The sequence below is a fragment of the Anomaloglossus baeobatrachus genome, chromosome 3 (genome assembly GCF_048569485.1).
Source record: "Anomaloglossus baeobatrachus isolate aAnoBae1 chromosome 3, aAnoBae1.hap1, whole genome shotgun sequence".
Classification (NCBI taxonomy): Eukaryota; Metazoa; Chordata; class Amphibia; order Anura; family Aromobatidae; genus Anomaloglossus; species Anomaloglossus baeobatrachus.
The window spans coordinates 377,753,964-377,771,345 of NC_134355.1; the positions used below are offsets into that span (position 1 = coordinate 377,753,964).

General features: G+C 45.5%; 1 protein-coding gene across 1 annotated transcript in view; it reads right to left on the reverse strand.

Moving 5' to 3' along the window:
• Nucleotides 1-17,161, reverse strand: part of LOC142297246 (dynein axonemal heavy chain 5-like) — a 460,910-nt gene extending 443,749 nt beyond the window's left edge. The window contains exons 1-3 of the mRNA XM_075341502.1: nt 17,026-17,161; nt 9,934-10,088; nt 6,628-6,873 (exon numbers count right to left, since the gene is read on the reverse strand). Coding sequence (XP_075197617.1) covers nt 6,628-6,873; nt 9,934-10,088; nt 17,026-17,161 — 537 coding nt within the window. The remainder of the gene's footprint in view (nt 1-6,627; nt 6,874-9,933; nt 10,089-17,025) is intronic.
• Between the last annotated feature and the right edge of the window lie 221 nt (nt 17,162-17,382).

The window sequence follows — 17,382 nt, forward strand, 5'->3', positions numbered from 1 at the left end:
CCATCCATCCTTCCTACAGTCCCCACCCACCATCCCCACAGCCCCAGCCCCTAATGTACACTTGCTTTGGCAAAACTAATTTGTATTTGGTCCTGCCAATAAAGCTTATTTGATTTGATTTGATTTGATTTGATATTTAGGGTATAGATAGATAGATAGATAAATAATAGATAGATGGATAGATAGATAGATAGATAGAGGGATAGATAGATAGATAGATAGAGATAGATAGATAGGATAATAGAGGGATAGATAGATAGAGGGATAGATAGATAGATAGATAATAGATATTTAGGGTATAGATAGATAGATAGATAAATAATAGATGGATAGATAGATAGATAGATAGATAGATAGATAGAGGGATAGATAGAGGGATAGATAGATAGAGGGATAGATAGATAGATAGATAGATAGATGGATAGATGGATAGATAGATAGATAGATAGATATAGATATAGATAGATAATAGAGGGATAGATAGATAGATAAATAGAGAGATAGATAGAGGGATAGATAGAGGGATAGATAGATAAATAGAGGGATAGATAGAGGGATAGATAGATAGATAGATAGATAGATAGATAGATAATAGAGGGATAGATAGAGGGATAGATAGATAATAGAGGGATAGATAGATAGATAGATAATAGAGGGATAGATAGAGGGATAGATAGATAATAGAGGGATAGATAGATAGATAAATAGAGGGATAGATAGAGGGATAGATAGAGGGATAGATTTAGGGATAGATAGATAGATAGAAAGATAATAGAGGGATAGATAGAGGGATAGATAGATAGATAGATAGATGGATAGATAGATGGATAGATAGATAGATAATAGAGGGATAGATAGAGGGATAGATAGATAATAGAGGGATAGATAGATAGATAGATAGATAGATAGATAGATAAATAGAGGGATAGATAGAGGGATAGATAGATAATAGAGGGATAGATAGATAGATAGATACATAGATAGATAGATACATAGATAGATAGATAGATAGAGGGATAGATAGATAATAGATACATAGATAGATAATAGAGGGATAGATATTCCAGCTTTATTTATGATGTTTGTGTGACGCCCTGGCAAAGCCAGGTTGTCACAGAAAGAGTTAATCCTCCTTGGTAATCTGATCTCACATTGGTGCAGCAGGACAAACCACAGCCCCCAGTGTAAGAGAAAAGCAGAGCAGAGGGGAGGGGCTGGAGCAGAGTGTTTGGAGAGGCAGACAGAAGAGGAGTCTGGAGTTGTAGCTCCCAGGCTGATAGTGAAGAGTGCTCCGAGAGGGCCGGGACAGGCTGCAGTGAGGAAGGGGCCAGAGGTAGCCGGGCAGGGTAGTGGCCCCCCGGTACCTGGGTGACCCGGATCACTGCAAGGGAGTGGACTCCCCGCTCCCGGCTGAGGAGAAGGAGGAAGAGAGTGGAAAGAAAGGCACCTGGCTGCAGGGAAAGAACAGGAGCTGCTGCACCGTGTGTGGGACACTAACACCCCGTACCGAAGGCTGCGGACACCGGCAATTCCTAGTTACCAGTGACTCTGTGTGAACTACTTGTGAGTACGCCCGTGCCCTCGGGCACCGCACCGCAGCACTGCGCCCTGCTTACCCCATCACCAGGCCCCGGGACAGCCAACCCCCTACCCACGGAGGGGAGAAATAACAACCAAGCTGCTCCCTGTCACCGCTCCCGGGATCCCCATAAAGAGCAGCGGTGGTGTCCACAATCACCACAACCGTGGGTGGCGTCACGGACAATCTCCCTTAACAAACCCCCTTTTACTGTGGAGCCTGGGATCACAGACCGGGTCACGCCACCGTGATACCCACAGAAGTGACCTCGTGGCCCGGATCTGAGTACCCCCTGGTCCCCGGGCGACACATTTGGCGTCACGAACAGGATCGAACCCATCCAGTTACCTGGAGGAAGTGCGCCTTATTCCGGACTGTCAGCGGTGATCCGCTGCAAAAATTTTGAAAGTCGCCATCTTTGCCGCCATTTTGGGCGCGAAAATCTCCCGCCCAGCGCCTTCTTCCCCAAGCGGTGGGCGCGAAAAAGGGGCTCCGCCCCCTGAGAACGCGGGCGGAAGTGAAGCTCCGGAGGACCGGAAGCGAAAGGAAAACTTTAAAAGTTGCTGGAAGGACTGCTCCCGAGTACCAAGGGGGAGCAGTAGGAAGGAACCGCAGTTTATGTGACCAGGACTGTAAAGGCAGCGACGGCAGGACTTTGCCTAATTCCGTTCCTGGACAAGCAGTAGCCGCAACCCCGATGACATCTTACCCGGCTCCGGCAGTCCGCCCAGCCACCACGGTGATGACGTCGGCTCCGGCAGTCCACCCGGCCGCAACGGAGGTGGCACCCGATTGGAAGTCTGCCCCAGATGTGGCACCAGCCGCTCCCAGGTACCCCGTCACGGCTGTGGAGCAGCCGGAGTGCACCTGCAGAGAGGAGGAGCAGGCCAGTGAGAGATGGAGCCCTCGGCAGTTAGCGAGGCCGGTTGTAGCCGGCGCCGAGGGCATCCAAGTGGGCCTGGCTTCTGAGCAGGAGGCAGAGCACGGAACCCGTGCCCCGTACTGGGAGTGGCGGCAGCGGCAGTGGTAGAGGAGCAGGGACGGCTACCCACAAGTTAAAAAGTTGACTGTTTTATGGACTGTCACCCCTGTTGAACGCCCTCAAGTTCAGGAGGAGGCCATCTGCTCCGCAGGTGTGGGGTGGCAGAACGGTTTAAAGTTTTAGAAAACGTACCTCCCGATGTGGGAAGATGTATGATTGTAATGTGTTGATTTTTCCAGTTTTAATAAATGTTGGTGGCCAGACGGCCCGAGGACGGGCTGTGTTTTACCAAGGGGGTGTGTGACGCCCTGGCAAAGCCAGGTTGTCACAGAAAGAGTTAATCCTCCTTGGTAATCTGATCTCACACCGGTGCAGCAGGACAAATCACAGCCCCCAGTGTAAGAGAAAAGCAGAGCAGAGGGGAGGGGCTGGAGCAGAGTGTTTGGAGAGGCAGACAGAAGAGGAGTCTGGAGTTGTAGCTCCCAGGCCGATAGTGAAGCATGCTCCGAGAGGGCCGGGACAGGCTGCAGTGAGGAAGGGGCCAGAAGTAGCCGGGCAGGGTAGTGGCCCCCCAGTACCTGGGTGACCTGGATCACTGCAGGGGAGTGGACTCCCCGTTCCCGGCTGAGGAGAAGGAGGAAGAGAGTGGAGAGAAAGGCACCTGGCTGCAGGGAAAGAACAGGAGCTGCTGCACCGTGTGTGGGACACTAACACCCCGTACCGAAGGCTGCGGACACCGGCAATTCCTAGTTACCAGTGACTCTCTGTGAACTACTTGTGAGTACGCCCGTGCCCTCGGGCACCACAACGCAGCACTGCGCCCTGCTCCCTGCTTACCCCATCACCGGGCCCCGGGACAGCCAACCCCCTACCCACGAAGGGGAGAAATAACAACCAAGCTGCTCCCTGTCACCGCTCCGGGGATCCCCATAAAGAGCAGCGGTGGTGTCCACAATCACCACAACCGTGGGTGGCGTCACGGACAATCTCCCTTAACAAACCCCCTTTTACTCTGGAGCCTGGGATCACAGACCGGGTCACGCCACCGTGATACCCACAGGAGTGACCTTGTACCCGACCTGATTACCCCCTGGTCCCCGGGCGACACATTTCCCCCCACACACTGCACTTCTCATGGCCGGTAATGTGTTCACATCACCGGCCGTGAGAAATGTCCTGTAGTTACCCGCAGCCACGCTCAGGAGCCGCATTCAGCACTCGCTTACTGACCCGTGGAGAACTGTCACACGCGGCTGGAGCAGGGCTGGAAGGCGCTTCCAGCCCTGCTCCAGCCGCGCTCCACCGGCGCGGGGGACATCGCTGTGGATTACGTCGGAGCTGTGTCTGGGAGAGGTTAATACAGTGGAGAAAGAGGGGCTTTTTGTCTTTTATTCAAAATAAAGGATTTTTCGGTGTGTGTTTCTTTACTTTCACTTTCAGATTAGTGACGGCGTGTCATAGACGCTGCGATCACTAATCTTGGACTTAGCGGCAGCTATTAGTTGCCATTAACTCCATATTACCTGGATTGCCCCAGCATCACGGCATCTGGAGGAGCCGGTAACACGCCGGGACTGTCGCATAATGGATGCGACAGTCCCGGGGCAGCTGCGGCTGATATTCTCAGCTGCGGGAGGGGGAGGGGGCATTAACCCTGTTCCTCGCTCTCCCCAGCCTGAGAATACCGGAGCGCCGCTGTGTGTTTACCCAGCTGGAAGGTAAAAATACAGCGGAGCACACGCTTTTTTTTTTCTCTTCTCCTTCCTCTTCCTGTCCTAGTGACATCACTTCCCTGCAAAACGCAGTGCAGGGAAGTACACTATGTCTTGAAAACGCGAAATAACGCGGGAATAACGCAGGTATAAAGCAGGTATAACGCAGGAATAGCGCACATCACTTGCTACCTGCGTTATACAGGCGCTATTTCATGATTACATTACAGTCAATGGAGTGAAATAACGCAGTTAGCTGCAGGAAAGAAGTGACATGCTCGTTCTTTTTCTTAAGAAAATCTACTGATAGAATTTTCTTAAGAAAAAAACGCAGTGTGCGCACAGCTAATTTTTTTCCCCATAGGTTTTGCTGGGGAATGTCTGCAGAAAGGTTACAAGAATTTCTCAAGAAATTTCTGCAGCAAAAACGGACCAAAAACGCAGGTAAAAAATGCAGTGTGTGAACATAGCCTAAGTAGGGTTTGGTGTCTTCTAATTGGCTGAAGCCTGGAGCTGATTTGTCAAACTGGAAAGTATTGCAGGTCTCAGTCACTCTAATCTTAGTGGATGGACAGAGACTATGCTGTGCAGAATTTGTGGCTCTCACATCTCCTCTATCACCAGTACCACCTATGAATTTGGCGGAGCCTGATCACAGAAGCAGATATTGCAGGAGCAGGCTCTGGTAGAGATGTGACAGCCAGGTGATGTAAATTTCATAGCTTTATAGATAAACAACCTCCTTTAACCTTGTGCCAAAAACACCAGCTATTGATTCTTCTAAGCAGCTGCCTAACACTCTTGAAAATTAAAATGGTGGAGGCCCACAAAGCAGGAGAAGGCTATAAGAAGATAGCAAAGTGTTTTCAAGTTGCCCTTTACTCAGTTTGAAATGTAGTTAAGAAATGGTAGATGAGGAAGAGTGGTGGAGGTCAAGATGAGGTCTGGAAGCAATCAAAATTTCTGTGAGAGCTGCTTGTAGGATTGCCAGAGAGGCAAATCAAAACCCCCGACTGACTGAAAAACAATTGTTCTGTTCAGAGACACTTGCACAAATATGGCCTTCATGGAAGAGTCATCAGAAGAAAATCTCTCCTGCGTTCTCACCATAAAATTCAGTGTCAGAAATATGCAAAATAACATTTAAACAAGCCTGATACATTTTGGAAACAAGTCTTATGGACCGATGATCTTAAAATAGAACTCTGGCTACAATAATCAAAGGTATGTGTGAAGAGAAAAGGGCAACAGAATTTCAGGGGAAAAAAGCACATGGCCAACCATTAAGCATGGGGGTGGGTGGATCAATCATGCCTTGGAGTTCTGTTGCAGCCAATGGCACGGGGAACATTTTACAGGTAGAGGGAAGAATGGATTCAATTAAATTTCAACAAATTCTTGAAGCAAACATAATACCATCTGTAAAAAAAAAAGAAAAAGCTGAAGTTGAAAAGAGGATGACTTCTACAAATGAATAATTAGCTAAATCACAAAAGACTACCTGAAACGCACAAGCTGAAGGTTTTACAATGGCCCTCACAGTCCCCTGATCTGAATATATGTGAAAATCTGTGGCTAGACCTCAAAACAGCAGTGCATGTAAGACGACCCAGGAATATCACAGAAGTGGAAGACTTTTCCAAGGAAGAATTGATGAAAATCGCTCAAACAAAAACTGAAAGATCTTGGCTGACTACAGAAAGTATTTACAAGGTGTGATACTTGCGAAAGGCGAGGTTACTAGTAGGGATGATCAAATACCTCAAATATTCGGCTTCGCGAATATCCGACGAATAGGTCGCTGCTATGCGTATATTCGATGTGCAATGTAAGTCTATGGAAGCCCGAATAGTTTCAAATAGTTGTTATTCGAGTTTCCCATAGACTTACATTGCGCATCGAATATTCGCAAATAGGCAAATAGCGGCGACCTATTCCGGCAAATATTCGTGAAGTCGAATATTTGAGGTATTCGATCATCCCTAGTTACTAGGTATTAACCATACAGGGTGCTCAAACTTTTGCATAAGCCCATTTTCCTTTTTTGTTCATTTAAAAATGGAAAACATGATTTATTTTTTTTTTACAAGGTAAGTGTCATGTTTAACTTTATGCCTTTTAGAGATCTTCATCTTCAACTTGCTTAACTGTTATAACAGTAATTTTTACCAGGGGTGCACAAACGTTTCCGTGTCACTGTATCCATTGTAAAATATTCCTATGCCTGTGTTTTAAAAGGCTAAGACCACATAGTCAAATACAGCAGGTCTCTTTTCATTGGGTCATCTTATTCATCAGCTATTAAACAGGGAAAATCCCCCATAAAAAAAACAAAAATAGAAAAATTCACTTACTGTGATATGCTGTTTCTCTAAATTAGCTATGGTGGCTGCTTCGTCAATAGATGATACATATTTCTCTAGGCCTGTAAGAAAGCTAGTGCGGTTCTCCTGACTGCAGGATCCCCAGTCTTTTTGAGCACGCAGGAGTGGGATAAATAATTCATTCAATAAGCAGCGAAGACTCTCCACTGGGTTTTCTTTTATCTCACCACAGAGTATTTCTTTTTCCATCAAACTAGCATCAACATCATGGTTTGCCTGAACACAATAAAAAAAGATAGCTGAAGTCAAAGTTACTCATTCCTTCCACACATTTTCTTTACCGTCCAACAACTAAACAAATTTGCACAAAAACATGATTCCTAGATTAAACTCCCCAAGAGATTTTACCGTCTGTGAACACTTTGTACATAATATGTTAAATGGAATGAGTGATCACAAAATGTCATTTTTTTTATATAATTTTTTCCACTATACCACAATGTTATCTATATTAATAAATCTTGCAATTTTCACAATGTCCAAAATGCTAGACTCAAACTTACTATTCTGTAAAGAAGACTTTTCAGGAGTCTCATTACCATTACAGACAGGATAATAATGAATGGTAGCTCCTCTACAAACAACATATAACAGAAGATCCGCCATTTACAATAGGTGATGTTACAGCTCTCCTTCTCTAATCTTCGTTCACAATGAACTTTACACAGATTGCATTTCTATCTGAACATGTCTAATCATAAAATCTGTAAGCACATGTGCTGCAAGCCAGCCACCCTCCCCCCACATGTGCTGCAAGCCAGCCACCCTCCCCCCACATGTGCTGCAAGCCAGCCACCCTCCCCCCACATGTGCTGCAAGCCACCCTCCCCCCACATGTGCTGCAAGCCACCCTCCCCCCACATGTGCTGCAAGCCACCCTCCCCCCACGTGGGGGGAGGGTGGCTTGCAGCACATGGAGGGATAGGAGGTGTGGCGATGGAGAAGGGGCAGCCGATGAAGGAGGCGGCGGCGGCCGCCGATCGGGAACAGTGGGGGCCGATTCGGGGGCAGCAGCGGCTGAAAAAGGTGGGTGCGACGGCGGCGGGGACAGTGGCGAGCATGGCGGTGGGGACAGCGGTGGATCGGGAGCGGCGGTGGGGACAGCGGTGGAGCGGGAGCAGCGGCGGGGCGATCGGAGACAGCGGCGGGGACAGCGGTGGAGCGGGAGCATGGCGGGGCGATCGGAGACAGCGGCGGGGACAGCGGTGGAGCGGGAGCATGGCACCGGGGCGATCGGAGACAGCGGCGGGGACAGCGGTGGAGCGGGAGCATGGCGGGGCGATCGGAGACAGCGGCGGGGACAGCGGTGGAGCGGGAGCATGGCGCCGTGGCGATCGGAGACAGCGGCGGGGACAGCGGTGGAGCGGGAGCATGGCGGGGCGATCGGAGACAGCGGCGGGGACAGCGGTGGAGCGGGAGCATGGCGCCGGGGCGATCGGAGACAGCGGCGGGGACAGCGGTGGAGCGGGAGCATGGCGCCGGGGCGATCGGAGACAGCGGCGGGGACAGCGGTGGAGCGGGAGCATGGCGGGGCGATCGGAGACAGCGGCGGGGACAGGGGCGGGCGGCGGGGACAGGGGCGGGCGGGCGGCGGGGACAGCAACTTACCGCTCTCCTCGGCTTCCAGGGACGGTCACAGGCCGCAGATCCACATTGATTGGAGAGAGCGGTCACAAGACCGGTCTCTCCAATCAGAGCTGGGGGCGGGTGAAGCATCGATCACCCAGCTCCAGCCAATGGCCAGTGCTACAGCAGCACTGATCAGGGCTGGATTTCAATGTTCCAGCCATTTTCAATGGCTGGAACATTACAGTGGCTGTAATTGGCTGAGCGGCGTTCGTCAGCCAATCACAGCCTCTGTAGGTTCGGGGAGGAGGCACCACCCCTCCTGAGGTCAGGCAGAGGTCCCCTCCTTCCCGAATCTACCGTTTAAGTAAACAAATTTCACTCCCCGGGGCTCCGGGACCGCGATTTCGCCATGATGTACTGAGTACGTCATGGGTCGTTTAGCACCATGTCACCATGACGTATTCAGTACGTCCAAGGTCGTTAAGGGGTTAAGGACAGGGCAAAGTCGAGGGTTACTCAAGGCAGTGGACCACCAGTACAGAAAAAAGCATCAAAGTGATACATCAGTAGAATCAGGGACTATGCCCCTAGATTATGTGTCTCTCAGATGGAAAACAGCAATAACATATGCAACCGCATATAACCAATTAAATTGTATAAGATATAAAAATGGTTAAAATATCAAACAAATACAGGATGTCTCCAAAAAAACATAACCCCTCAGAGGGTAAATATTATATTGGGAACACCAAATCAGACACCTCCCCGTATATTGTAAATAGTAACAATCATAGATGATAGGACTAATGTAGTTGTAAGTAATCCAGATAATTAAACAAAGTGACAAACACAAGTGTGCTAAAGAGATATCCAAAAAATTACAACTGAATAAAAGGTCCCATGGTAACCCACAGTATAAATAAAAAAGGGGTCAGCAGACAAAAGTAATGGCGTCCCACACACCCAACGCACGTTTCACACTTGCGATGCTTCTTCCATGAGTGATGAGTGATTTCTCAGATGGAGTTGCAAAAAACTGGTGACAGATTCCCTTGAAGCTACATATATATAATAGATGGGGTTAGCTGCTCTGAGACCCCACCTATCGGGTGAAAGGGAGGATTCCATGACCTATGAGCTAACAGGCAAGTTAAGTGGGAGTAGCAGTATCCAGATACTGACAAATGAATAGAGGTGCCAAAGTATTGCAGATAGAACTAGGGGACCCCATTCACCTGACCCTGTGGATAAATGTCAAGAATGTGTGAATAATCAGTTTGAAAGTTTGTTCCACTAAACACATTTATCATCTATCCACAGCATGTTGTAAATGTATAATTGTTGGGGTTTAAATTCTGGAATCCCTATTGATCCCAGGAACAGGGATCCCAAAGTCCCCTGTGTGAATGGGATGGCCCATTAGTGAGCATAGGCGACCACTTCCCCATTCACTTTTATAGGGAAGATGTAGATCGCTTTTTCACCAGTCCCATAAAAGTGAATGGAGGATTGGACAAATAAGAACATTACTACTTCATTTATATGTGGGACTTCGGGATCTCAATTCATGGGATCAATAGGGGCTAAATGGTTTTACCCTTAAATAGGAACTAAATGTATTTAGTAGGATATGTGTTCGAGTATGTTATTAGTATCTAATCTTACTTTTGAAGAGACAACATTGTAATTTAATATATTTGCACTCACCTCAAAGCGTAGAAAATAAAGTAATGTGGGGAATGATGTCTTTAAGTGCACAGTTTCCAAACTTTGGAGATCAGACTTAATTTGGAATTTCCAAGTAGATGAATTCGTTTTTTCACTGGCTTCTACCAAAAAAAAGATGGCTTGGTGTCCTCCATCTGAGGAGCAAAAAATTACATTTTATCAGTCAACTTGATAGTATTGCATAGTCAAGATTAGAATATGAAAACAATGATTATTGAGGACTGTTAAGGGTCACCATATCTATATTATAAGATTTTTTTATTTAAAGGGAACCTTTCAGTCGATTCAATCCTCGGGCAGTATAAATCAGAGCCTGGCTGCATGCTATACCATTTCAAAGAAACCATAGTTTGAAGAACCAGCTGGGGTCCATATGAAGAGAGGATGCTATTCCAAAGCTGCCCTTGTCAGCTTTTCTCCACAATGCTCTAGTTGATTGATAGGTCTCTCCCCATGTACACACATGGGATAGACCTGTCAATCAACTAGAGCGGTGTGGGGAAAAACAAGCCGAGGGCAGTACTGGACAAGTCTCCTCTTTCTCTATGGTCCCGAGCTGGTTTTTTAAACTATGTTTTATCCGATAACTCCGAATGTTTCAGAGAAGAATCTAACGGGCGGCAACCATGCAGTTAGGCTCTAATCCTCTGGTTTGGGCAACATGAATCGAGTGAAAGGATCCCATTAAAAAGTGATAACCACTATTTTATATTGATTTACTGGAGTCCAAAAAAAAGTCAAACGCTTTAGTGATATGTTGAACTCTTGTTAATTAAATGTCATTATGTCTTACAGAATTGATATTATCCAATCACAAGACATTCTGTTCCTATCTATTGGCTACCATGTTTTAAAATAAAAAACACAAAAACCTGAGCTGAAACAATGTTCAGTAAACATGCAACATTAAGCATGTGAATTGCAGCCTTAAGACTAGAAAAAACCAAGGAGAAAAATTGTATGAAAAATACCCTGAATATAAATAAATAAATTGCAATTTATTTATTTATATTCAGGGTATTTTTCATACAATTTTTCTCCTTGGTTTTTTCATGTTTTAAAATAAGACTGTTTAATAGGAACCTGTCAAGTGACAAAATGCTATTAACCTGCAGATATGGGGTTAATCTTCAGGGTAATAGCGTTTGGAGCCTACCTGGTGCCTGTACATCAAACTCCGCTGCAAGGAGAAAAAATTTTTTAATCCCCCCCCAGCAGTGTTTGGGTTTCATTCATGAGAGAGCCACAGTCACCGTTTTGTGTATCAAGAGCGGTGGGTGTAACTGCTCCCCTTGCAAGTTACAGACACTGCTCTCGATACAGTGATCTGTGAATGAATGTGTGCCAGCACATCTCCTGTGACTGAAACCCTAATGTTGCTGGGGGGATTAAAGTTAATTTACTCCTGGCAGTGGGGTTCGAAGTGCAGGCACCAGACAGGTAAACTAACCCTATATCTGCCGCTTAATAGTTTTTTCATGTGAAAGCATCCCTTTAAAGGGACCCTGTCACCAGATTTTGCCCCTATAAGCCGGGACCACCACCAGTAAGCCCTTATATACAGCATTCTAGAATACTGTATATGTTTCCAGGTGGCTTCATCTAACATAAAACACAGCTTTTAGTATACTCTCCTGCTGGGCAGTCGGGTCTGATGGGCGTTGCTGGTATCAGTCTGGTGCCTCCTCTCTTCCTTCCAGCCCTGCCCTCCTTCCCAGCTCCGTGTGGATGATGCATCCTATGAGCGGCCTCTGTTGTGCTCCTGCGCACGGACACTTTTCTTTGGCATGCTGTGGGCAGGGCAAAGCACTGAAATGTGCAAGTGCGGGGAAAGGTCAAAGACCGCCCGCACATGGGCACTGCAATACTTTGCTCTGCCCTCTGCAGGGCAGAGCAAAGTGTCCGTGCGCAGGAACACAATGGAGTCCTCTGTGTGGATGACATAGGACGTGTCTTCTAAGTGCTATCAGTATTTGCTTCCCTCCAGCTGTTTTTCACTACTGTCACTTACTTTTTCAGCCTTTTGTTAACCATCACAACGTTTTTTGAGATGTGTTGCTGCTTTCATTTCTTTACAAGGTAATTTTTTCAAATTAAAGAGAAAAATGTCTATCTTTGACCTTTTGACCAGTGCTGTACGTTGTGTTGTGACTAAAATATGACTATATTCCAAATCATTGCATTCTTGTTTTCTTTACATATTACATAGCGTTCCAACTTTTTTGGGGAATGGAGTTTGTAGATATGTTTATTTGCCGTACATGTACAGTATTGTGAAATAGTTTTAGGCAGGTGTGGAAACATCTCTGCAAAGTAAGAATGTCTGCATAAACATTAGTTTTATTAGTTTATTTGAATGAATTGACAAAATGCAAAGTGAATGAACAATAGAGAAATCTAAATCTAACCAATATTTGGTGTAAAACTTCAGCACCAATTCTTTTTTCTTTTAGTCAGGGATTTTGTACAATTGTAGCTAAGTCTACGAGTAAAACAGAAGATAATGATCAGCACTGGCAGCAACCAGGGGGACCCAACTACGCCCATCTACTCAGTAGTGTAACTAGAGTTCGATAGGCCCTGGTGCAAAATTTGGACCTGCCCCCCTCCCTTCTGTTGGTCAGAACATTCTAAATCCTACAAAGATATACAAGCCCCCCCCCCATTACAGTGTCTTGCGAAAGTATTCGGTTCCCTTGAATTTTTCAACCTTTTCCCACATTTCAGGCTTCAAACATAAAGATAAAAATTTTAATATTATGGTGAAGAATCAACAACAAGTGGGACACAATTGTGAAGTTGAACAAAATTTATTGCTTATTTTATATACCCTGAGTCATATTGCAAAGGATTGTCGAAAATCCACTTGTGACTTTTAGGATCGCTACTTCCAATAGGTGGCGCTGTGCTAGAGTTTGTCTCCTTTACTGGAGAGACAATTTGAATATTTCCCAGAGGGGCATTGCAGCTATAAGTCCCCTTACCTGGCAGCCAGACTGGCTTGCAAAGTCTCCTTAAGGAGAATAGTGTTCCCCCGTGGAATTTTAGGGGCATTGCAGCTATAAGTCCCCTTACCTGGCAGCCAGACTGGCTTGCAAAGTCTCCTTAAGGAGAATAGTGTTCCCCCGTGGTCCCCACATAGCTTTCTCATGAGCCAGATCAGACACCCCCATACTTTGCACTGACGAGGGGCAAGCACCCCGAAACACCGTGTCTGCAAATTGGGATTCTGATCTGGCTTATATATCCTGAGTCATATTGCAAAGGATTGTCGAAAATCCACTTGTGACTTTTAGGATCGCTACTTCCAATAGGTGGCGCTGTGCTAGAGTTTGTCTCCTTTACTGGAGAGACAATTTGCTTATTTTAAACTTTTTTAAAAAATAAAAGACTGAAAATTGGGGCATGCAATATTATTTGTCCCCTTTACTTTCAGTGCAGCAAACTCACTCCAGAAGTTCATTGAGGATCTCTGAATGATCCAATGTTGTCCTAAATGACTGATGATGATAAATATAAGCCACCTGTGTGTAATCAAGTCTCCGTATAAATGCACCAGCTCTGTGATAGTCTCAGTGTTCTGTTGAAAGCACAGAGAGCATGATGAAGACCAAGGAACACAACAGGCAAGTCCGTGATACTGTTGTGGAGAAGCTTAAAGCTGGATTTGGTTACAAAAAGATTTCCAAAACTTTAAACATCCCAAGGAGCACTGTGCAAGCAATCATATTGAAATGGAAGCAGTATCATACCACTGCAAATCTACCAAGACCTGGCCGTCCATCCAAACTTTCATCTCAAGCAATCAGAAGACTGATCACAGATACAGCCAAGAGGCCCATGATCCCTCTGGATAAACTGCAGAGATCTACAGCTGAGGAAGGAGAGTCTGTCCATAGGACAACAATCAGTCGTACACTGCACAAATCTGGCCTTAATGGAAAAGCGGCAAGGAGAAGCCATTTCTCAAAGATATCCATAAAAAGTGTTGTTTAAAGTTTGCCACAAGCCATGTGGGAGACACACCAAACATATGGAAGAAGGTGCTGTGGTCAGATGAAACCAAAATTGAACTATTTGGCCACAATGCCAAACGATATGTTTGGCGTAAAAGCAACACAGCTCATCACCCTGAACACACCATCCCCACTGACAAACATGGTGGTGGCAGCATCATGGTTTGGACCTGCTTTTCTTCAGCAGGGACAGGGAAGATGATTAAAATTGATGGGAAGGTGGATGGAGCCAAATACAGGACCACTCTTGAAGAAAACCTGTTGGAGTCTGCAAAAGACCTGAGACTGGGACGGAGATTTGTCTTTCATCAAGACAATGATCCCAAACATAAAGCAAAATCTACAATGGAATGGTTCACAAATAAAAGTATCCAGGTGTTAGAATGGCAAAGTCAAAGTCCAGACCTGAATCCAACCGAGAATCTGTGTAAAGACCTGAAAACTGCTGTTCACAAATGCTCTCCATCCAACCTCACTCAGCTTGAGCTATTTTCAAAGGAAGAATGGGCAAGAATTTCAATCTCTTGATGTGCAAAACTGATAGACACATCCCCCAAGCGGTTTGCAGCTGTAATCACAGCAAAAGGTGGCGCTACAAAGTATTAACTTAAAGGGGCTGAATAATATTGCACGCCCCACTTTTCAGTTATTATTTTTAAAAAAGTTTAAAATAAGCAATACATTTTGTTCAACTTCACAATTGTGTTCCACTTGCTGTTGATTCTTCACCATAACATTAAAATTTTTATCTTTTATGCTTGAAGCCTGAAATGTGTTAAAAGGTTGAAAAATTCAAGGGGGCCGAATACGTTCGCAAGGCACTGTGTGTAGTAATGTCCCCCACCCTGTTCTAATGTCCCCCATCTTGGACTCCTTTCTCATAAATGTCCCCCATCTTGGTATATATGCCCCCTTCCTGCTAAGTCCCCCATCCTGGTATATATGTCCCCATCCTAGTATGTATGTTCCCCATTCTAGCCCATACCCTGGTGTATATATATCCCCATACTGGTAAAAATATCCCCATCCTGGTATATATGTCACTATCCTGGTTTATATGTCCCCATCCTGGGCCCCTCCTAGTATATACTGTCCCTCTCCTGGTATAAACTGTCCCCCTCCTAGTAGCTACTGCCCCCCTTCTGGTGGATACTGCCCCCTGCTGGGCGCCTCTTGGTATATACTGTCCCTCTTCTGGTATATACTGTTACCTTCCTGGTATCTACTGTCCCCCTCCTTGTATATATGTCCCCATCCTGGTAAATATTTCTCCATTCTTTCTAATGCAAAAAACAACATCCCTGGCTCCCACGTCATGCAGTGTCCTCCTATGTAGCCAGCGTACAGTGGCCATCAGCTGTCATTGGTGTTAGTTCTATTACAACGCATGACGTCATTGCCATGTACCGTCCTCTGTCACTGGGACACAGATGAAAGCTTCCGGCTGCTTTTTAGTCGGCAGCGTGTATCGCAGTACAGGGACCCGAAGGGTGTTTGCACTGCGATGCATTTTCAGCTGGATGTGCAGCCTCGGACACACATGCAGCTGAAGCAGGGGCTGAGGCCAGCGGGCCCCCTGCATCTCTGGGCCCAATCGCGGTTGTGATCCCTGTTACCATGATAGTTCCGCCCCAGCATCTACTGTTTGGAGATATCTGGTCAGAAGTGGTCTTCATAGAAGAATGGCCATATCTTTGACATGAAAACAAAGTCAAGCAACTCAACTTTGCATGAAAACCTAGGAACTGAGGTGCAGAAAAATGTCAGCACGTGCTCTGAACAGATGAGTGAAAATGTGAAATATTTGGCTTTAACAGAAAGCAGTTTGCTTGCTAAAAGACTGGAGAGTAGTACAATAATTAGTGTTTACAGGAAATAATGAAGCATGGTGGATGTTCCTTGCATGTTTGGGGCTCCATTTCAACAAATGGTGCTGAGGATTTGGTCAGGATTAAAATTATCCTCAATGCTGAGAAATACAGGCAGATACTTATTCCTCATGGTATACAATCAGGAAGGTGTCTGATTAATTCCAAATTTATTCTGAGCAGGACAATGACTGCAAAAGATGGTCACACCAAGTATTGATTTGATTTAGATTTCTTTTTTGTTCATTCACTTTAAATATTGATAATTGATAAAAGTTAACACTTCAATTGTTTAAAACATTACTACTGTGCAGCACATTTTCCCCATCTTTTTCAGACATTTACATATTTCTGCAATGTAGCACTAAATCACAAGCTCTGTAGGTCCAGTGCAGAGACCTTGCAGATTCTCAGTGTGGATGGAAGAAAGGCTTCACTATGCTAGTCATGTCAAAAGGTAAGGGGCACAGAAATGCTTCAGCTCTTGCACAGCATCAAGCTTACATGGACAGCAGGATGCTGTGTAGAATTATGTGTTGTCACTGTCTATGATGGCGGCCCTGCTACCACTGCTGCCCACTTTTAGAAACTGTGGAACCCGTCAAAGATGAGAAGCTCATCATGCCTCATGGCCGAGGTGGCCCTGGCACCCCAACTCTAGTGGTCACTGCTGGACCAGAAATCGCTTAAAGAATCTTTGGTCCATTCTTTTCTACAATTTGTGCAAGTCCAAAATATCTTTACAATTTTTGGAAAGAGAAACATTTTTGAAATTACACTTACACATAGTGGGTAGACATTGTAAGAGCGGTGACCACTAACAGAGCACAACTAGGAAGATTTTATTTTTCAAATTTTTTTTTGTTTATCATTTGTGTCAGAAAATCCAGTGAAAAATTATAGCAAAACACCATTTTTATACAGCTATGTCAAGGAGGTATATGTCCTACAGTAAAACATTTTTACACATTTTGCTCAGTTACAAATGATCACCTTTTCCAGACCTTAAATAATATGTTGCCCAAAATACATTTTTTACTCATGACCCACATAGTAGCTGCAGGTACACTGCAAATACCAACATGTCTCAGACTGGTAGAGTGTTTGCTGTTAACCCTTTCCTTGTAGATGCAGCTACGCCAATCTTCCCTCAGATACAGTCCCTTCCCAATGTGAGGTGTACTGACCCTGTAGGAACCTGTTGATGAGCTGGAGATTGGCAGCTTCCAGGATGAAGGCTTCTAAGGCTGCGGAGCTCTCTTCGCTGGCATTATCCAGTGCCTGTTGCACTTTTCCTGCTATCCACCAGTGTCTCTCGTCCATTTCTCTTCTTTAATGAAACAAATATTACAATCTCAGCATCTCTTAAAGTCAGCTTCATAGAGCTGCACCTTGTCAAGTTGTGGCTGTTGTCACGGCCAACAGTAAACAGTCCACACAATGAAGCTGTAACCATTCCATTAACTCCTGGGGGGAGAAAGAAACAATGGCACTTCTGTTTATACCTCCTCACTCAAGCTGTTTGCTATGTACGTGATACACAT